This window comes from Lepidochelys kempii, chromosome 11 (assembly GCF_965140285.1).
Source record: "Lepidochelys kempii isolate rLepKem1 chromosome 11, rLepKem1.hap1, whole genome shotgun sequence".
Taxonomy (NCBI): Eukaryota; Metazoa; Chordata; order Testudines; family Cheloniidae; genus Lepidochelys; species Lepidochelys kempii.
Genome location: NC_136390.1, coordinates 28,185,509 through 28,203,147, shown reverse-complemented (window position 1 = coordinate 28,203,147; position 17,639 = coordinate 28,185,509). Strand labels below are relative to the sequence as shown.

The 17,639-nt window shown below is 39.7% G+C and overlaps 1 protein-coding gene across 6 annotated transcripts in view; it reads left to right on the top strand.

Annotated features, from left to right (window-relative positions):
• The window catches only part of CACNB4 (calcium voltage-gated channel auxiliary subunit beta 4), a 189,324-nt gene that overhangs the window by 127,264 nt on the left and 44,421 nt on the right, over positions 1-17,639 (top strand). For all 6 annotated transcript variants that reach the window (XR_012154249.2, XM_073305466.2, XM_073305465.2 and 3 more), the window contains 7 exons: positions 5,877-5,996; positions 7,670-7,792; positions 10,975-11,105; positions 12,417-12,493; positions 12,890-12,909; positions 12,997-13,077; positions 15,866-15,924. Coding sequence is in view for 5 of the 6 variants with exons in the window: in XM_073305466.2 (XP_073161567.1) it covers positions 5,877-5,996; positions 7,670-7,792; positions 10,975-11,105; positions 12,417-12,493; positions 12,890-12,909; positions 12,997-13,077; positions 15,866-15,924 (611 nt within the window). In the remaining variant the exon portion in view is untranslated. The remainder of the gene's footprint in view (positions 1-5,876; positions 5,997-7,669; positions 7,793-10,974; positions 11,106-12,416; positions 12,494-12,889; positions 12,910-12,996; positions 13,078-15,865; positions 15,925-17,639) is intronic.

The following is a 17,639-nucleotide window of genomic DNA, read 5'->3' as shown; positions in this document are numbered from 1 at the left end:
AATATCTGAAGACTGTGATATTTTTTCCCCTTTCTGCTGCCATTGAGCATTTGTTGCATGTACTGTAATAGTAGTAATGTTTAGCAGTGATATAGTGCTTTACATCTTCCAAGTGTTTTACAGACATTAACTAAGTGGCTGTTACCTTTGTCTGTAACATAGTTGGCCACATGTTCAAAATTCCATTGTTCTCTTCTCCAAGAGCTTTAAACAATCAAGACACTGGAACTGAGGATAGTCTACTGATGCCTTTTGATTGATTATGAGAAAAACATTGTTATATTTCCCTTAGTGCTAAGATTTAAAATTGAGGGTCAAATCTTGCCTTCAGATGCACAGAATGACGGGAGTAGCTGGGAGCCACAATGCAGATAAGCAGAATACCTCTTTGGTGCTTTAATACCTTAAGGTAGTATGTCTGGGGAAAGCCCTGAGATGCACTACGTCCAAAAGGAGGCTGTAAGAAGAGCAGTGTGTCTCGCTCCCAAGCCAATACAGGGCATATACATCAGGAGCTAGTGGTAGTCTTCAGCAGATTGGTTCAGTTTTTGCCAGCTCAAAGTTTTAGAAGGGACAGGCTCATCTCCTGGCAGAGGCCTGCCCTTCACTGGCAGGATACACACCTTCCCTTTTTGCTGATTCTTCCAATTCTTCTCTTTCTGACTGTGCTTGCTGGCCAGAGACAAAGAAGGCTTTGGCCTTAGAAAAATAATGACTTCTCTGACCCAATGAAATCATAGCTGAAAAAATTATTAGTATATCTGGTCAGAACATTTTTGTCTAAATGAAATGTTCATTGTGTTTTGTTGGTAGGAGTGAGACAGGCTGTCCCGCTCAAGAGCGTGGTGGGTAGAGCACTGGCCTGGGATGTGGGAGAGCCTGGTGGAAGTCCCTGTTCTGCTTGATTCAGAATGATACGGGATGAAATCTGCTGTGTATCAGGTAGAGCAGGGATTTGAACGTGGGTTTCCCACATGCCTGGCCAGTGCTCTAACCACAAGCTTATAGAACACACACAAACCCCTCTCCCCTGAAATTTGACACATTTTCTTTGTGAAAATGTTACTAATGGGTTTTTTTCCAGTGCAGAATGAAAACAAGCTTTGAAACCTTGAGAGTTGCTGCAAAACTGAATTGTCATCCTCCAGTCGTTTCTACTCATTAGTTCATATTGGGCCAAATTTGACTCTGAGATGCATGTAATCTGCTCCTGCCTGTGCCATGCCTTGATACCATGGTGATGGGCATATTATAAATGGATTAGATAGGGTCAGGGTGCATCCCTCTGTGGCTTATTACCTTTACCAGATGATACTAACAAGTAGGAGTTCACATCTCTTTCAAAATGTATTAAATTAAATAGGAAATAAGAATATTCACAGCTACAAAAGAAAGAGTAAAAACTTACATGTGATACCTTCCCTCATACTTCATAAACCAACCAGCAGCTGCCGCAGGGTAGGGAGAAAATTCCCCTCCAAAGGCACGGTATTGCATCAGTGTCCATGGAGGTGGAGGGTTGAGGTGGTATGGCTATTACAAATTCCTCTGTCATGTATGATATTGGCTGAAGTCAAAGACAAGCTATTGGAGCAAGTGGACCAAAAATGGATAAAGCCCTGGCTGGGATGATTTAAATGGGTATGGGTCCTGCTTTTGAGCAGGGGGTTGGACTAGATGACCTCCTGAGGTCTCTTCCAACCCTGATATTCTATGATTCTATGACCACTGGTCTAAGCTGCTCTAGCAATTCTTAAAACTGTTCCCATCTAGACAGTGAGTTACAGACATTACTGAAAACTTCAACATATGTAAGGTTTAGGAGGGGAATATTTTCTGTGGGGGTTCCTTCTCTTTGAGAGGTGCTTCCATCTTGCTACTACAGGAAGCACAAATAAATGGAATATACAATGAATATATTTCCATTCTTGATGGAGCAGGAGTGGAGCCATTTTCTTCTCCTTGTATCTTATCAACACCACCACCAACAAAATCGCAGTTATTTACTTTTATTATCAGAAACCAGTAGTTTCATCCATTTGGAGAAGGCCTGTGTCCAAAATATCCCTGTCAGGAACTTCAGGCGGCTGGAGAAGCCCACTCTTAGATATATGCTAATAAGAATGAAGAATTGATTTTGATCTGGTTCGGTTGTCAGTATGACTTAAGGATCTGAAAACGAGTAACAAAGGGAGGCTGAGAATATACCTTTAAGTAAGTGAATGGCTTTATTGTCCAGCTATATAAAACTGCCAATGCCTCTTGCTATGGCTGGTAATACAATGTAAGGTTTGATTTGTGTATTATGGGCCAGATCCTCAGCCCCACTAAGTCCCCTTTCTGACACTTGGAAGCTAGGGATGTCTGGTGTTGGAGAAAACCTTGGCTGGGATACAGTCAGCTCTCCCATCCTCTCCCACCCCATTCCAAAAGGTGAGTTAGAGTTGAGAGGGGGATGGAAGGAGGCACAACCAGATCTTGCTGTACTCCAGAGATCTCTGCCTGTGTAAAGGCCGCTCTAAATTGCACTGAGAGACAAACTGTTGACCCCCAATAGGGTGGCAGGGAAGTGGAGAGAACCCACCTATGGCTTCTCCCCAGGTGCACCACGCAAACATAAGATGTACCTGATGATTCAGGCCTATGCCAGTACAATATCCTGGAGCATGTTAATTACAATGGCTACAGAGAAGACTGTATGTGATAGCAGAGGGAATGGCAACTTAACCATGTCTACATGAAACACTCCATACTCCAAACAATGTAGTACAGTCTTTGAAAAGTCTGAAGCTGGAGGGGAAATAGTAAGATGCTACAGAGAATCAGTACCACAAAGTACTTTTTTTGGCTCTAGTTTTCAAATAGGCCTATAATGCAGTGTTGCCAACTCTCACAACATTACTTGCGAGTCTTGCCACATTTGATGTTTTTCCTCCAGTCCCAGCCGCTGGAGTCATATGATTACATGAGAATCTCTGCTTTTATCTAAACAAAAGTAAGTTTCTAATCCTTGCGGATGCAGAGAGAGGCTACAAAATGGGAAGCCTAAAAGCTCAATATAGAAGGCAAATCAAACCCCCCAAATATATATTTTTTAAAATCCCATGATTTTTATTCCAGTCTCAGGATTTTGGAATCCTTGGGGTTGGCAGTACTACAAACTCAACTTCTGACTTTTTGCTGACAATCACATACTCAAATAACTTTGTCATAAAATATGCCCCAAATGATTTTCAGGTGCAATCAGGTACTTATATGTCTAGGCACTTATTTTCCCACAATTATTTGCTCCCTTAGACTTGCAGCTTCAGTTATTGTGGGTGCAAAAACACAGGCACCCAGCTCAGAGTCTGCCTTTGAATATCAGCCCATGTGTTACTTCAGTAGACAGGATCACTGGACAAATGCTGTGATTTCCAGACAGAGATGCAGATATGTTTTATGCCATAGTTGCTTTGTTTTTAACTTAAGTAGCTAGCTGACTGTCTAATATATGTCCTTAAAATATTGGGTCTACAGCCTGACTAAGTTGTTACAATCAGTTTGTTCCAAAACTTCGTCATCGTGTTTCTTTAAATCTCACACCTTTGAATATCCCTTTGGGTATGTCTGATACTCGCATCAGAGCATACCTGACTGAATGCTGCTGTACTTGCGTGGAATTTATGATGAGAGTTCTGAGAATTACTGTTGATTTAACCTTGGCCTCTACTTATTTTACTTGTCTAAGATCACTGCCAAATACAGTTATGCTGTTAAATAGCTTCAGACACGAAAATATACTGAAATGACATCACCATAAAATAAATAGGATATTATTTATCATAGCAGTGAAGATCAGTTTTTAAAAGGCTTTTTTAATGTACTTGTATCTGAATTGATTGAGTCATGAGTTAATTTAAAACTCTTGTAAAAAAAATTGTGATGAGACAAAATAGTCATCCATTTGACAAAAATAGATTTTTAATGGCTTTTCTGGATGAGAAGATGATTTTTTTCAGTTTGCTACCGAAAATGTGATCACTTAGAAATGTGATCTGTACTTATTGGCCAACACTTCACTAAACACAGAAGATCCAGTTAATTAATGCTTCTCTCATATAAAATTCTATAATATTTTACAGCGATGGTCACAAACAGCGTGGTGTAGAGTTCCTGTGGAGCTTTTGATCGTTAGTGTACGGTACTAGATCCAGCTTCTGCATGGATAGACTCTTATGCAGTCCTGTTGACTTAACTGTTTTCTCATGGATTCAAGGATGGTTTTGTTTGTATGATTAGGGTTCTAGCGTTGTGCTTTTCTGAACTCAGAAATGTGCAAAATATGTAGATATAAAAATGTGTTCGTGAGACTAAATTATGCCATTTACATATGGGTTTGTACTCTAAACTTTATATATTATGTGCTGATATTTAAAGTATTAATTGCCATTGCATTCAAGTTTGTAATACAGAACCTCAAACATTTGTAATTGTGCAAAGCTACACATGGTGTGTCATAACCATGCAGAATCTGTAACTGAAATAAAATTAACCGCTGCTATTGCTGGGTGCTAGTACATTAAACCAACTGCAAATTAATCAAATGCCAAACCAAATAGTACCTGATTCTGAATAACTGGAGTCAGTGGGAGATTGGGAATTTCATTGGGCACAGGATCAAGTGCGGAAAGAGGAAGGAAGTTTGGTAGCAAAGGCATTACTCACCTAAACAAGGATAAAAATAGACATTCCTCCTGTTCGGGAAATGGAATGGTCATGTGCGTATCCTTACCATGGGAGATTTACTTGACTGTAGGACCAAATCCTAGAGCTTAGCATTTTGCAGGATCTGGCCACTCCAAAAATAATTTTAACGTGTCTTTTTGACATCCTTTTTAGAACTGAGGCACATCTTTATTCAAATGAAGAGTCATGCAAGTAGAATTGAGCTCTAATTTTGCTAGGCATCTGGGGTCTATTTTGGTTTTTAGATTAATAATATTTGCACTTTGTACATTCTTTTGTCTTTCTTACAAAATCAGGCCCCTATCCCGCAATTGGATCCATGAAGGTACATTTGTGCCGATCTAATTGCAGAATCAGGACCTCAATGTTGAGTTGCTTATTATAAAGGGGAGTGTAAAAACACTACTGGTTGTAGATTGTGCCACCCATCCTGAATAGTGACTTGAACAAGACATCTTACTGTACAGCATATCCTGTTTCTCCCCCTTGCAGACTGATGTATACCCCTTCTGGTTCATGTATCATCCCTATCTTATGTCATTGCATAGGATGCATTTGGATTTATGTGTTCCATTGTCAAATAACTTTTAATAGTATGTTCTGGCATTTGGCCACTTTTGCTTCTTGATTCACGAATGTTTGTGTTTAGGTATGACGCATAGAATAATTCTGAGTGCTGCTGGGTACTGAGTAAAGTATTTATATATCACTAATATATTTACACAGAGAAGTGATTTTTAACTGAGCCATATAATAATCTGATTCTATCTGATGTGATGTAACCTTTGATGGAGAGCTGATCTTTAATCTAAGGCTATCACACAGGATTTAAATATTGTAATAGGTTGTTGTGCTGTGCCCAGTGCTGATTGCCTTATGATGCATACCCATAAGAGAGACTAAAATACTGCACATGTTCTGAGAAAGAGAGAGATTTCCTTTGGAATTTTGTGTTTTTCAGAAAAATAAAAATCTATAAAACCACTTAAATTCCTAACTATATCCTGTACAATTTTCTATCAGAAATAATACAAAAAATCTACATAACAAAATTCAGGAAAGAAACACTTGAGCAATGTTTTGTGAATTTGGCTTGGATTCTTCTAAGCAGCATATAATTTCTCTTAACGATGTGCTCTTCTTTCTAGGGATCAGCAGATTCATACACAAGCAGACCATCAGATTCTGATGTATCTTTGGAAGAGGACAGAGAAGCAATCCGCCAGGAGAGAGAACAGCAAGCAGCTATTCAGCTTGAAAGGGCAAAGGTGAATTCTTCTTTTCAGCTTTAATAATAGCAAAGTTATATGGCATTTGGTTCCATGTCAACCTTTGCATAGTGTTAGAATTCATTCTACAGGTTTATAATGGTGATCATATAATTTGAAAATAGCTTGTCAACCAATACAAGATGCTAGAAGGGGAAATACTAAATATTTTCACAAAGAAGATACTACCTAAAACATAGAGCCAAATGTCACACCCATGCAACCTTGTGTGTGTTGGTAGGTCCTACATGTGTAAATGAGAGTGGAATTTGACTCTCTTACTTACGGAAAGAAAAGGAGAACAACATAAGAGACTTCTACCACATTTTCATAGCAATGTGCTTGACAGTTTTTTGAATTTGTATTTGGTCCAGGTGGTCACCCTACGGATGAGCTGTGGATGGACTGGATGTAAATATAATGGGACAAATACTGCCCTGTGATGTGTGTACATGAGTGCCATTCATTTCAATTGCCATTGTACCAATATAGTCAGATATAGGATTTTGACCCAGTGGCTGCAAATTAGTCCTTTTTTTGCTTCTCAAAATGTTGGTTACTTGATTCACCCTGTGAAGAAAGGGGCTGCAGATGACAAATGTTCTGACAGAGCGGTCAGGCATTCAGATACTTCAGTGATGGTAGTGACAGTAAAATAAATTGGGGGTATGGATAGATGCATTCCGGAGGGATTTTTCAGCAGTGGAAAGCAGGCAGTGTTTTCAGGGCCACACTTTTCCAGGGGTTCTTGAAGGAGGCCAACTTCAGAGAATAGTTGGGACCCTGCTGGGAGAGGCTTGTTAAAAATGATACACTTTCTATGGGGTTTTAGACTGTCCTACAGAATTTAGTAGAAAATTCTATCCCTTCTATAGATGATTTTAAAAAGCTTGTAGAAAGGCTCTCTCGTTTTCTATTAAGTTCTATACATTTTTGGATTAATTCCTATAACACCTATTACATTTCTGTAGAACCTTCCTAGTTTCATTCCTATTAAATTCCATAGGACTTTTCCATTGGTCTGAATCAGCATATCTCCCTGTGGCTCTGGCCACCCCACTGTCTTGGTCAGCTTCACATACTTTTGAGGAAGTTTTAGGCAACCCTTGGCCCCCCAGCAGAAAGGACTTTGTAGGTACCTTGTGATGCTGTGTTCCTCACAAATGTCCTGCTACTCAGGGCATACAGCCCATTTTACACCAGCAGGAATTAGTCAGAATACTAGAGTACTTTGTAGCCTACATCTTATGTAGGATCCAGAGTACTTTGTAGCCTACATCTTAGGTAGGATCTTCCATCACATTTCATGCCTTAGGACAGAAAAGAATCTCTGCAAAGGAAGAATTTTCTGACCTAGTGTACCACACTCCACTGGATGCATTGTAGAGGGAGGAATTACCTTCCTTTGAATTATCCTACAAGGGGATTGATACCGATGGATCAATTCTCTTTTGTAACAAATCACATGGCTCAAATTTGAACCTGATGTAAGCAAGCACAACTCCATTGACTTGTGTGGAGTTGTGTCCGCTTACATTAGGTCTGAATTTGGGTGTATGTGCCAATGCACAACTAGTAAATTTTTAATTTGATACAGCACACTAACTCTTGAATCTAAAAAGTACAAGAACACTTCTGTAATATGCTTGTGACATGTTTTTTTTTGTCCCTAGTCTAAACCTGTAGCGTTTGCAGTTAAGACTAATGTGAGTTACTGTGGCGCACTGGATGAAGATGTTCCTGTCCCAAGCACTGCCATCTCTTTTGATGCCAAGGACTTTTTGCACATTAAAGAGGTAACTACAGCATGCAATTATTCCTCTGACCTGCCAACAACGAAAACCTAAGCAGTCAGATATGAGCCACGCAAGACAAAAAGGAAAGCTGAATAGCAGCCAGCATTACACAGAGCATCTGTTTGATTAGCAATAACATCCAGGATCATTCATCCTTATCAGGATTCCAGTGCCATGAAGCTGTATCTTGTACTATTAAGAATTTGAAGCTACTAATTCATTGTCAGGTCTTAAAAGCATGGAAGGGAAATCATGTCTTTGTAGATTTTTAAAACCACTTGAACTTGATGGATATAGATTTTGTTCTTCACTAAAGCAGTGAGATTGAGACCGGTAGTAGATAGCCAGAGAAAGGACACCTTGAGCCAAACAGTGGAATTATACTGGCTTACACCAGGTCTGCAGGTAGCTACCTAGGGAGGGCCTGTAGAAGAGGACCTAGAATAAGAGAGTAAGAAGAAGCATCTGTAGGAAAGCTTTCTGCCTTGGGACATAGGGTTCATCTACACAACAAATGGCAGAGTCCCAGAGCCTGGGTCAACTCATTCAGGCTCACGGGGCTCAGGCTTCTGCACTAAAAATAGTTGTGTAGATGTTGCAGCTTTGGCTGGAGCTGGTTACTGCCTGCACTTCACAGCCCGATCTGCAACATCTACACACCTATTTTTAGCATGGTAGCCTCAGCCCTGCAAGCTTGAGTGAGTAGATCTGGGCTCTGAAGCTCAGTGCCAATCACTGTGTAGATGTATGGGGAGAGACTGAAAGAAATGAGACCTCAGAGCAGAGAGGGGAGCTAAGGTGTAGGGGCACCGTCCTAAAATGCTAACTAGAGAGAAAATCATTTTTACTGTATGTTGAAGATATTTCCTGCAAATTTTCTCTGGGCTTCCTAAAGTGAACCCACAACATGTGCATGTGCAACATGTTGTTTTGCACACACATATGCAGGTTTAGAACTTGCAAAACAAGATAGATCCATATATTCTGTGGGTTGATTTTTAGGGGGCCTGATACCACTTCAGCTCAGGAGCCTTTTGAGGTTTTCCCATCTATGCTTTACAGTCCTGCGATTTTTGAAATTTCTCTTATCAAACAGCTCCTAGTTGTAATCCCTTGGAATTTACTAGAATGGCAATTCTCCCTTCTCCTTCCAATACACAAATATTGTCATTGTATTTTATGAATTTACAAAACAAATTCTAATATAGCCCATTTTATTGTTGATGCAAAACATTATATATGCAGAACTTTGTACATTTTCCAGCACAGATATTTTTACCTGTAACAATCCATCTAAAGATGCCAGAAGTTGTGGATGTTACTCTAAAATGGACAGCCAGGAACAAGATCAATTTAAAAATGGTCGGCTGGTACTTTAGTTGGTGATTTATTTGTGAAATTCCCAGAAAGTAGGGTCTTGCAGTTCAGCCTACAGTTTCTGAAACGAATTCTTTGCATCAGTCACCACTGCAGAGGATGTTGGGAAGACACCCACATAAGAGCTATTTTTTGGGTGACAGATCTGAAGTACTGTCCCAAATTGATGTGTCAGTAGAAGAGGGTTTAGTACGAATTGATAAACTAAACAGTAATAAGTCACCAGGACCAGATGGTATTTGCCCAAGAGTTCTGAAGAAACTCAAATATGAAATTGCCGAACTACTAACTCTGATATGTTACCTATCACTTAAATCACCTCTGTCCTAGAGGATTGGCAGGTAATTAATGTAATGTCAATTTTTAAAAAGAGCTCCAGAGGAGATCCTGGAAATTACAGGCCAGTGAGCCTAAGTTCAGTACTGGGAAAATTGGTAGAAACAGAACTTTCAGACACATAGATCAACACAATTTGTTGGGGAAGAGTGGAACAGTCAACCTGGCTTTTGTCTGAGACAAGATACTGGGCTATGTTTTTAAACTAGCATATTATAATAGTATATAACAAGTTTTTCTGCGGTTTTCATTATCCTTTGTTTGGAAAGTGAGGAAAAATATACTTTTGCTAGGAAGTTATTGAGGTCGAACTTTCAAATTTGAGAGCCTAAAGTTGGGCCCCTAAATAAGTGGTCTGATTTTTTTTTTTTAATTGGTCCTGAGCCGGTGCAGATCTCATTGACTTCAAATAGGAGCTTTATAATGTGTTTATTTAGTTGCCCAAGAACGAATTTAAGTGCCTGAGAGTTTGGGGTCAGGGAACTGATAATTTAGAGAGATGGGGGTATACTTGGCTTCCTCACTCATTTTGCAAACAAATCTTTGACTTATTTTTTTCTGAAAGTATTAAAATGGGATTGATACACACTGGCTTTAATTATGTATAACCTTTCTAGGAAAACAAATATTCCTTTTGAAATATGGTGCCAAGAGTTCTTGACAAAAAATAATTGCATTTTTTTAAAAAATTACAAAATTGCTAAAAAATATAATCTGCTCAATTTACAAGGACCTAAATGAGGAGAACAAATTGTAAATCTTTAAAAGGGCTTGCTTAAAAAGTCCTGTTACCAGACAGTTGCAACAAACCTTTTGTCTTTATGGCATCACTCTTTATATCACTGTAGTTTAGATTGGGCCAAACTTTCAATTAAATTAACCTAATGTTAACAAAAGTTAAAAATAAATTTCTTAAAGCATGGTTTTATTGTATTAAAGTCTCTGGAAGTAAAATTTCTTAAATTTCTTAACTGAATTAAAAAATATATGCAAGTGGTTTAGCTGTTTCTAGAGTATAGGACTGCAAGTAAACTGAAGTCAAGACAGAGGAAAGATGGTCCAGTGATTAGGGTGTTAGATAATAGACCAGTCTCCCAAATTACCATTACCCTTGACACCAGTTTGCATATTTGTTGATGGTGTCAGCAGAAAAGTCATTCCTGGACGTAGAGAGTGAATATAGAGTTTGACACTCCATGTCAAGGCTGAGAAAGTTCAGAGAGAAACCTGTACTGACACAGCTTGGGCTGTACCTGTTCTGTGGGCACATACAAGTCTTCAGTCTTGAGAGACATCTTTTCCTGCTGACTCTTTTAAATGCACACAATTTGGCCAATACTCAGCTTTCAGCAGGAATGCAGGCCTTCAAAGGGTAATGTGGAGTTAAAGACTGTAGATAACACATAGCTCAGAGCTAGTTAGGACAGGTGGCATTTGTGAGTGAAGTCAATAATCTGTCTGCATTACAGAAATATAATAACGACTGGTGGATAGGAAGGCTGGTTAAAGAGGGCTGTGAGATTGGCTTCATTCCAAGCCCACTTAGGCTGGAGAATATCCGAATTCAGCAGGAGCAGAAGAGAGGACGTTTCCATGGAGGGTAAGACTGTCCTTAGCCATTTCAAAACACAACAAACACTGGGCAATATTAGTGAAGTTCAGCTGATTTGTTTTAGTGTATTCCTCAATCTTCACCTGTCTAAAAATGGTTCTGTATTCATATACCAAAATGGACAGCGGGTTAAAATATATACGTTTGCAGAAAGTAGCAGGCATCCTAGATCTCTCATGTCTCTGATGTTGAATACGAGGGACAGGAAAACTACAGGGATAAACTTTGAAAAATGAGTCCTACAGGATGGGGACTAAAGTGTGGAGGGTTCTGGAGGACAAGCAGTCTGAGCCCATGCAGGGTTAGAGCAGATCAGTGATCACTCATGGGCCCTAAGATTTTCTCTCATACTATTTTCATTCTGACTCACCAGTAAATTGGCATGTTGGGAACAGCACAGATACAGTTAGTGTTGCAGCACTCCTATCTCCTTGCAACCCTTTCTTTAAGACAGACTGCACTCTGGCTGGCTCCACTGCTCCTCACCTCAGATTGTCTCTCCACTTTCATCCCCAGCCTGTCTTCTCCTTACCTCCCCACCCCTCTTGGCTAACACAGGGTTGAGGACAGGCCTGAGAACCACAGCTCTGACAGTTAATCACTGTGAGGCCTGCCTACTGTGTGTGAACATGTCACCATCCACTCACTAAATACGCAAACAACAGACTTACTTTAATGCCATCGTGGAACTCCTACTAATACTGATGAGATGGTGCAGATAATGATACTTTTAGATAATTGATTGTAAAGGAAAGAAAGGTGAGATGATTGAATCTAGCCATAATAGATGGCAAAAGTGAGGAGCATAATTTAGCCTATAAAGTAATGGCAGGGAATTGCCATACTAATTTACTTAATCAAGCTCAGGAATCATTTCAAGAGTAAACTATCTGGGGAAATGTTTCTAGAATAATTGAAAACATCAACTCTGATTTGTCCAAATTGCTTTTACAGCTTGAAATAGCTGAGTGTTAGCCCTTGTGCCTTGATGTTTGGAGAGAGAGGTACCTAACTGGGATGGATGCACAGTAAAAGAGAATATCAGATTATGGGAATCTGTGTAGGTGAATCTCTTTTGTATCACTGGGGCCAAGTGATGGAACTCACCCTTCTCTGATCATATGACTGCGTGGTGAATTAAGAAGAGGCATATGGGATGTAATTTCTCCTCCTCCCAATCTTTAGGCAGTCCATGGGGCAGCAGTGCAGCATCTCTGAGGCTGGAATAGGAGTTGTAGGGCCTTGTGAGTTCACTCTCAGAATACTTTGTGCTAATGGGCACTCTTTGTAATGCTGTAGGAAATCAAGTGGAAATTCTTCTTCAAGTCTTGGAGAAATGGTGTCTGGCACGTTTAGAGCTACACCCACTTCCACAGGTGAATTTTGGATTTTATATAAAGAAAACTATTACTGTTTCTTAAACTTACCTTAAAGTTGCAAATAAAATAAAGGGCTTCTCCACACCCTCTTATTACTAATTTATAAATATATCCCATAGATAAATGCTTATTTGTTCAAACCTTCCCCAAAATAATTGGAGGAGAAAAAAAATATTTGCTTCTAAACGTATCAGTCATGTAGAGAGCTGGAGAAAAGAACCAGAAAAGCTGGCAGACTCCCTCAGAAGAGTAGTGACTAATACTGATCAGAAAGGAGATGCAGAAATACAAATCAAAAGTGCATTGACAGAATTATCTTTGTTTACAAATCTTGTGACTATCGCGTTATGCGCAGTATGCATGTTAATTAAGTTCTTGTTTTTGGTCTTTTAGCAAAACAGAAACAAAAAGTGGTAAGTGTATTTTTCTATATAGTTTCTACAGTTTACATGCTGAGTCTGTTTTCGATTATGTGCTGATGGGACATTTTCTTCTTTCAGACGGAACATGTTCCTCCTTATGACGTAGTGCCATCCATGAGGCCTGTTGTGTTAGTTGGCCCATCTCTGAAAGGTTATGAGGTATCTATTCTAGTTAGTTACAGTTGATTACTATTTTCTAGTCTGCTACAAAGTATTATACGTTCGCTTTGTAGTCCTTCCTGATTTGATTGCAGTAGCTACAAGCAATCTTTAACTGTAGGAAATTATATATATATAATGTCCAAAGGCCTTGTCTACATGCAGATATTGCACTGGTTTAACATAACTCAGCCTTTAGAACAAGTTAGTTAAACTGGTGCAATAGGCTGTGTCGATACTTTTATTCTGATTTATCTTAAACTGAATCCTAGTAGATTTATGCTAAATCCAAATAAGCCTGGTTTAAATAAGTGTGGCTACACAGCCTTTTGCCCTCATTTGACTAAAGCAGTTTAACATCACATCTTAAGTTAAACCAGTGCAACTTTCTCATGTGACCTTAGTTAAACAAGTGCAAGTTCTGTGTGGAGACAAGACCTAACTGAGGCTAGACTAGCTGCAGCATTGGTCTGCTCCAGTGTGGTAATTTCTACCTTCCTACTCCAGGCGCTAATCTTGTGAACCCATCACTATTTCTGAAGTGTGTGGGGTGTTCTGTTTTTTTAAAGTTATTGCATAGAAATTTGAGGCTGAAGAGAATCCTAGCCCACCTAAACCATCACCCTCTATTCAGCATAACAATATGTTCAGCAAAGCCTCACTAATATGCACAGATAACCAGGACATTCATTATTAAATTCTGCAAATTAGCAAGTAAGATCCAGATTTAGGAAAGCATTTGAACACATGCTTAACTTTTAAGCACAGGTGTAAGTCCATCCTATTTAGCAAAGCAGCGTTAGTATGTGCTGAAAGTTAAGCACATAAAGTGCTTTGCTGAATTGGGTCAAAAAGGAATATGAACATATAATCAGTTACACTTCATTTAGTTTAATGAATGTTGATAATACTTCACAGCATACGAGTAAAAGTATTTGTAATATATTTTATAAAAGTAGTGAAGTATGAGTAATATGACAGTGTGGGGGTTTCAGGGGGTTGGACTAGATGACCTTCTGGGGTCCCTTCCAACCCTGATATTCTATGGTGCTATTATTAGTGCAGCGCCCCGCTCTTAAATCAGGTTTTTTTGGGTGAGAATTATTGTATTTGCAGATTAGCAAAGTGAGAATTAGAAAGGCTCGACTGAATCTCATTTTCTAATATCTGCCTTTTAATTACATGGTCGCTTTCCCCTCAAGGGGTAAAAATTCTTCCTTGGCGTAACTGAATTGACTTCAGTGGTGCTGCAGCCTAAATGAATTTGGTCAAAGGACTCTCAAATATTGGAGGGGTTTTGTTTGCTGGTTTAAGTATACAACATGCTACAAATTAGACACAGAGAATCTCCCTTGGAAAAAAAAGGACTTCTTGGAAATTAAACATCTTTTAGGTGCATAAAGTATCCAGTTAAATGGTGATTGAATTAGGATATTTCCTTTAGTTAGAGAAAGAGAGAGAGAGACACATCTGCAATCTATATGGGAAAGTTCTTTGCACACTTTTTCTGATGAAAGTGTGCAAGAGGCATGTGAAAAATACAATTGATGAGAAATAAACTGCCAGAGACACAGGGTCTTGAATTGGTTACAGTCTAGACTGGCAGATAATGGGTGGCAGTCTGAATTACTCTGAAAGGGCCAAAGAGTTCACCCAACAGGTCAGTGGGAATTACAGGTGCTCAGCATCTCTCAGGATTTTGCCCACGTCTGGTAATAGGATCCAGATCCATTTTCTGCCCATAGATCTCATTGTAAAGATGTTGACCAGTGCTGTTAGAACACTCCTGCATATGAGCACTGTGGACTATGTTTCAGAAGACTAGCAAACATTTATAATGAAGTATTTATTCCATCTGTATAGATCAGGGATCTCAAACTCAGCTCACCGTGAGGCCCACACGAGGACGACTACATTGGCCCAAGGGCCACATCACTGAAACCTTTTCATACAAAAGTAGAGTCAAAAATGAAAAAAATGAGGAGTAATATAGTATGCTACTAAAAGTCAGTGTATTAACTTTTTTAAAACTGTAATGTGAAGAGGGGTTTTAATAAAATATAAACACCTGTAAGTATTCCTTATGTGGTCAGTAACATTGATGATCTACACTTACAGTTTATCAACATAGCTGTAATGGCAGGAACTTTTTAAAGTAACTATTCATACAAAATACATTGCCACTTTTTAACAAACATTCTTCCCAACTACTCACAGCAAAGAATCATACATGCTGAACTTCATACCTCAGACTGCTCATCTAGTCCATGAGGCTCCACCCCCTCCCTGCCCCTATTCCAGTCCCTTCCCCAAATCCCCGCCCCGGCCCCGCCTCTTCTCTGCCTCTTCTCCTGAGCGCACCTCATCCCCGCTACTCCCCCATCCCTCCTGGAAAGTCCTAAGCGTCGCCAAACAACTGTTTGGTGGCAGGAAGCGCTGGGGGGTAGGCGGAGGAGCAGGGACGCGGCGCTCTCGGGAGGGCAAGGGGGGTGTGGGGAGCTTAGCTGCTGATGGAGTTAGTGCCTATGGTGGGCTGCAGGAAATAACTCCGTGGGCTGCATGCGGCCCGTGGGCTGCGTGTTTAAGACCCCGGTATAGATATAAATTGCAGCTACCAGATGTGTTTGAATGAGAGCTCGTTGATGATAGCACTACAATTAAATGATTACTATCTATGTAAAGGACATTGATTATTGGAAATGTCCTTACCTTCTGCCTCTTTTCTTACTTTTGACTTCTTTCTCCCCCTGTCAATCCTCTTTGTTCAACCTTCCTCACCTCTGCAAAGGTAACAGACATGATGCAGAAAGCCCTCTTTGACTTCCTGAAGCACAGGTTTGATGGGAGGTGAGAAATATAATCCTTTTCATGTCTTTTCCCACATTATAATGATTTTATGTGGTGCCTTTTATCAAGGAGGATCCCAACGCACATTCCAACTGGCTCACCAACTATAGATGTAGAAATCCTTTTATTCAACACTGAATTGCAGCCACAGGGTGACAAACAACAACTGTTTTTAAGAGTGCATAACAACATGAGGAATGGAAGGTTGTAACAGAGCAGAATTTTGCCTGAATACTAAATCCAACTGAAATTGCAGGGAAAATGTAGGTAGGCAGAATGTAATTACCCTAGATGGAATTTGACAAGGGAAAAAAGAAAAGTGCCATGGAATCTTTAATGATGATGTGTGGCAAGGATCTTAAGTTCTTTTTAATGTTGCATCTGAGGGCTGGTCTACACTACCACTGTAAATCAATCTAACTTATGCAACTGCAGTTACATGAATAACGTAACTGAAGTAGACATAGTTAGATCCACTTACTGCAGTGCCTACACTGTGCTGTGTTGATGGGATAGCGTCTCTTGTTGACTTCCCTTATGCTTCTCGGGGAAGTGGAGTACAAAAATTGATGGGAGAGTGCACTCCCATCGATTCAGTGAGTCTTCACAAGACCCGCTAAATTGACACTGGCTGTGTCAGTTGCAGCAGTGCTGATCTACCGGTAACTGGAGACATGCCCTGCGTATACCTCCCAAGAACATGGTGCCTCTCTGCACCAGGCTGGGACACTAGTTCTCTCCTGACTCAGAGGAAACAGTGCCACCGACTGAATCGCCAGCAGGACTTTCTGCAGTATCAGGGTTTTCTCCGGATGTCTCCTATTCAAATATTGACTCTGCTTATCTCATGAGACCACAATACAGGATAATTGCTGGTCAAATGAGCTCAACAAATCGGATTTTTTTTAATCTAAGAGGCTTCCACCTACCCTTGCTGAATATCATTGAACAGGTAGAGCTGTGTGAATAACTGATTTTTTTTTTAATTTGCTGCCGACACTGAAAAATTGGGGGGGGGGGGGAAATTGCTTCAAGAATTTTTTTTCAGACCAAAAAAGTTGATTTTTTGTTTGCAGTGGGTCAAATTCTGCTCTCATCTATAATGGCGTATCACCACTGGAGCAAACTGAGTTGTTCCAGATTTACACCATCATAAGTGAGAATAGAATTTGGCCTCAAATAAGTTCATTTAAAACCCTTTCATTATACCAAAGTTTCATGGGCATTGGGTACTAGATCTAGCAAAATGATTGAAATCTACTGGTCTCGAAACATTAATGCTTTTTTATTTCATTCTGAAGTTACCATTTACTGGGCTAATTTCGATCTGATACCATTTGTCAAGTTCAGGGCTCTCATACAACAGAATTTGCTCTAAATAAACTAATCACACCCTGATGCTGGAATAACTATCAGGAACAAAGTGAATTTAAATAGTAAGCAAAGAGAAGGCTCAGGGCAGGTGCCTCAGAAAAATCAGCTATTAAATGCAGTCGAGTCAAAAATATTTAAAAATTAAATTTTGAAAAAGACAATGCCCAAAACCAAAAGGTAGGAAAACACATCAGGTACTTGAAAAGGTTGCAGAAACTGCAGGGGGATGCAGGAGGGAGAGAGAACAAAGTATACAGCCTCCTCAGCTGATGCAAAGAAACTGAGCAACTGAGAGCAAGAGAAGAATTTTAATTCAAGAATTTAGAGTGGGCCCACTGCTC